Here is a 2,800-nt window from a genome sequence, read left to right as displayed (position 1 = left end):
GTAATGAATATCCTGATCCGGACTAAGCCCTCCAATTTATATTGACACCGGAGGGATCTAGGGTTACATAAGGTCGGTTACAGAGAAAGGAAATCTTCATATTTGGTCGCCAAGTTTGTCTTCCACGCCAAGGAGAGTCTCATCCGGACACGGGTGAATTCTTCGGTCTTCGTATCTTCACAGCCCATCAGTCCGGCCCATAGCTAACAGGCCGGACACCCGAGGACCCCTTAGTCCAGGACTCCCTCACTCCTCTGCTTAGTTGAGGCTGCTCGGAGGTGGGGACAACACCGCCGCCCGCCTGGAACAACGACGGCGACACAACTACTCGAGGTGATGGCCGGATCTTCTTTCCATGGATGGGCATGGCGACGACATCCTGGGGACCTCGGCGGCGGTGGGAAACAGGGAGCACGGGCCGATGGACCTCGATAGCGGCGCCTGGTGGAGGTTCGCACAGGGGTAATAGGGAGGGTATTCGTGAGGAGGTGCGGGGAGGCAGGTGCGGCGCGCTGGGGAAGGCGGACGGCGGCGCGCCAAGCAGCGGTGGGGATGGTGGCTGGCGGCGCGCTGAGTGGTTGCGGGGAGGGGTCCGTCACGGTGACACGGAAGAAGGCTGGCGGCAGGATCCGTCACGGCGGAGGTCCGTCATGCGTCGCTCTGTTTGTTGTTGGCGGCGGCGAGGCTCCCCCTGCTACCACGCAGCCTCCTCCAAGTGGGGCCCCACCACCGCAGCAGTCAAGACGTTCACCCCTGCCATCTCCGGCCGTTCAACTACACAGCCCCAGGACATTCGCCGCCTTAGCCACCCGGTTCCCACTACTGCAGCGCCCGGACGAGGCCCATGTCCTTCTTCCAGGCTCATACTTTTGATTTCAGACTGTCCATCGTTATGCACCCAATTTATTCACAGAGATGGTCAGTGATGCTTGCCATGTTATGCTACTGCAGGTTAGGCAAGGAAAAATGTGCTGAAACACACTCACGCAGGTATTTGGTTCTAGAAATTGGTCTGAGTTTGGCAAGACTGCTACTTCATCTTTGCAGCCATGTAAATAATGTTGTGTTGACATTTTACTTCATATAATTTTCTACGACCATCATGCATGTCAGTATCCATTTATCAATTGGCATTGCATTTATTTTAACTCCGCTTCTTCTTTGCAGCCATGTATGATAACTACAGAAATCCTCATCCTCCTGGGATGCAGATACCCCCACCAAACCCTCAGCCTGGTCCCTATGACAATCCATTGTATGGTGCTAGCTTGGGCCTGATTAAAACTGGGTTAGGAGTATATGGGGAGAAGTTCCTCGGCTCCAGTTCAGAATTCATGCACAACAATGTAAGGAGCCTCCAAAGAACCTTGACCCCCCCCTGGTGTTTCAAGTCACTCACATATTTGTTTCATAACGCTCATATATTCTCTCTAAATTATTTATTGGTTGTACTCTTGCAGATCAGTAGATACTTCTCCAACCCACAGTACTACTTCCATGTGAATGATCAGTATGTCAGGAACAAGTTGAAAGTCATAATGTTTCCGTTCCTTCACAGCATATATCTTCTTTCCTAGCTGCACTAGATGTGTTGTACTGAAATGAAATGGTTGCAATGCCTTTTCAGGGGCACTGGACTCGGATAAGTGAGCCTATGGGTGGCCGGCTGTCCTACAAACCTCCGATGTACGACATAAATGCGCCAGATCTGTACATCCCTTTCATGGCGTTTGGTACCTTCATTATTATTGCAGGCTTCACACTGGGCTTCATGGGAAATGAGTTTTTCTTAAACTTTATTCAGCCACAAAACAACGTCACTTCAAATCATAGTTCCTAATGCACTCGAACCCATATGCAGGTTCACTCCAGAAGCCATAAACCTTCAGTTCACAAGAGGATTGATCGGATGGGGCCTACAAATCGTCGCCTTGAAGACGGCCTTGAATTTGGCATAGACCGCTGCTTCATTCAGTACTCCATACTCATGAAGTAATTGTTTTTTCATTGAGAGGCTCATGAAGTAATTGTTGTTCTCACAGATCACACCTAATTGGCACCTCGGTGATCTCAGGGTCCAAGTTCGGCAAGTATTTCAGTTCAGGAAGATTTGGTATAGATAAATTTTGCACGGATTAGTTGTGGATGGATCATTTGTCTGTCAAATTTGGAATTGATACTTTGCTCATGTATATATGTGAATGAACCTTCTCTATATCAAAAATAGTATTGTGTTGTTTATCATATGGTATGTACCTAAAAAATTCTTTTGGACCTTGGTTGATACGTACAGAAGTTTTCTTAGACCAAAAGACGACTTTCTCTCTGCCCGGTTGTTGACCTTCTTCCTTCTGATGCACCCTCCTCCCCTTCAGGGTGAAAAAACTTCATTACATAGTGGTGTAGATTCGCAGGCATTACTCGTCCTATTTTGCGTCACTCTTGCTATTTTAAAAAAAAGTTAAAATAAATATATGGGAGAAGGTCATGCACGTGTACTAGGAAAAAATTTGTGTAAAAATGTAGAAGACATTATTATCGATGTGCTCATTTATACAAAACACATAGAGTGTTAAGAGCATAAAAAATCCTTTAAAAAAGATGAGGGGTCCATTGGGACAAACAACGGGTATTCATGAAAAAAGGTTCAACAAAAAAGGAAAAAAGAGTTAACAAAACTCACAAGAGGTTCGACGATTCAAAAAACAAGAACGGTTAAAGTTCGAAACACGAAATACTTGACAATAAAAGAAAAATAACATTGAAACAAATAAAAAACTTCAGTGAGATCAACAATCAG

General features: G+C 46.4%; 1 protein-coding gene across 1 annotated transcript; it reads left to right on the top strand.

The window, feature by feature from the left end:
- Window positions 1–1,169: 1,169 nt before the first annotated feature.
- Window positions 1,170–1,958, top strand: LOC123076374 (protein YIF1B-like). The gene is made up of 4 exons (XM_044498663.1): window positions 1,170–1,346; window positions 1,461–1,558; window positions 1,627–1,782; window positions 1,862–1,958. The coding sequence occupies exons 1-4, from the start codon at window positions 1,170–1,172 to the stop codon at window positions 1,956–1,958; spliced, it is 528 nt and encodes a 175-aa protein (XP_044354598.1).
- The last annotated feature ends 842 nt before the right edge of the window (window positions 1,959–2,800 follow it).

Source organism: Triticum aestivum, chromosome 3D, assembly GCF_018294505.1.
Source record: "Triticum aestivum cultivar Chinese Spring chromosome 3D, IWGSC CS RefSeq v2.1, whole genome shotgun sequence".
In the NCBI taxonomy this organism is placed as follows: domain Eukaryota; kingdom Viridiplantae; phylum Streptophyta; class Magnoliopsida; order Poales; family Poaceae; genus Triticum; species Triticum aestivum.
Note: the sequence above shows the minus strand (reverse complement) of the source record. Positions and strands in the feature narration are given on the sequence as shown.

Excerpts from the sequence above, each read along its gene's own strand:
- LOC123076374 (XM_044498663.1), top strand. The coding sequence starts at position 1,170 with ATGTATGATAACTACAGAAATCCTCATCCTCCTGGGATGCAGATACCC. Across the intron at positions 1,559-1,626 it reads ATGTTTCCGTTCCTTCACAG|GGGGCACTGGACTCGGATAA; the intron begins CATATATCTTCT and ends AATGCCTTTTCA. Across the intron at positions 1,783-1,861 it reads CTGGGCTTCATGGGAAATGA|GTTCACTCCAGAAGCCATAA; the intron begins GTTTTTCTTAAA and ends ACCCATATGCAG.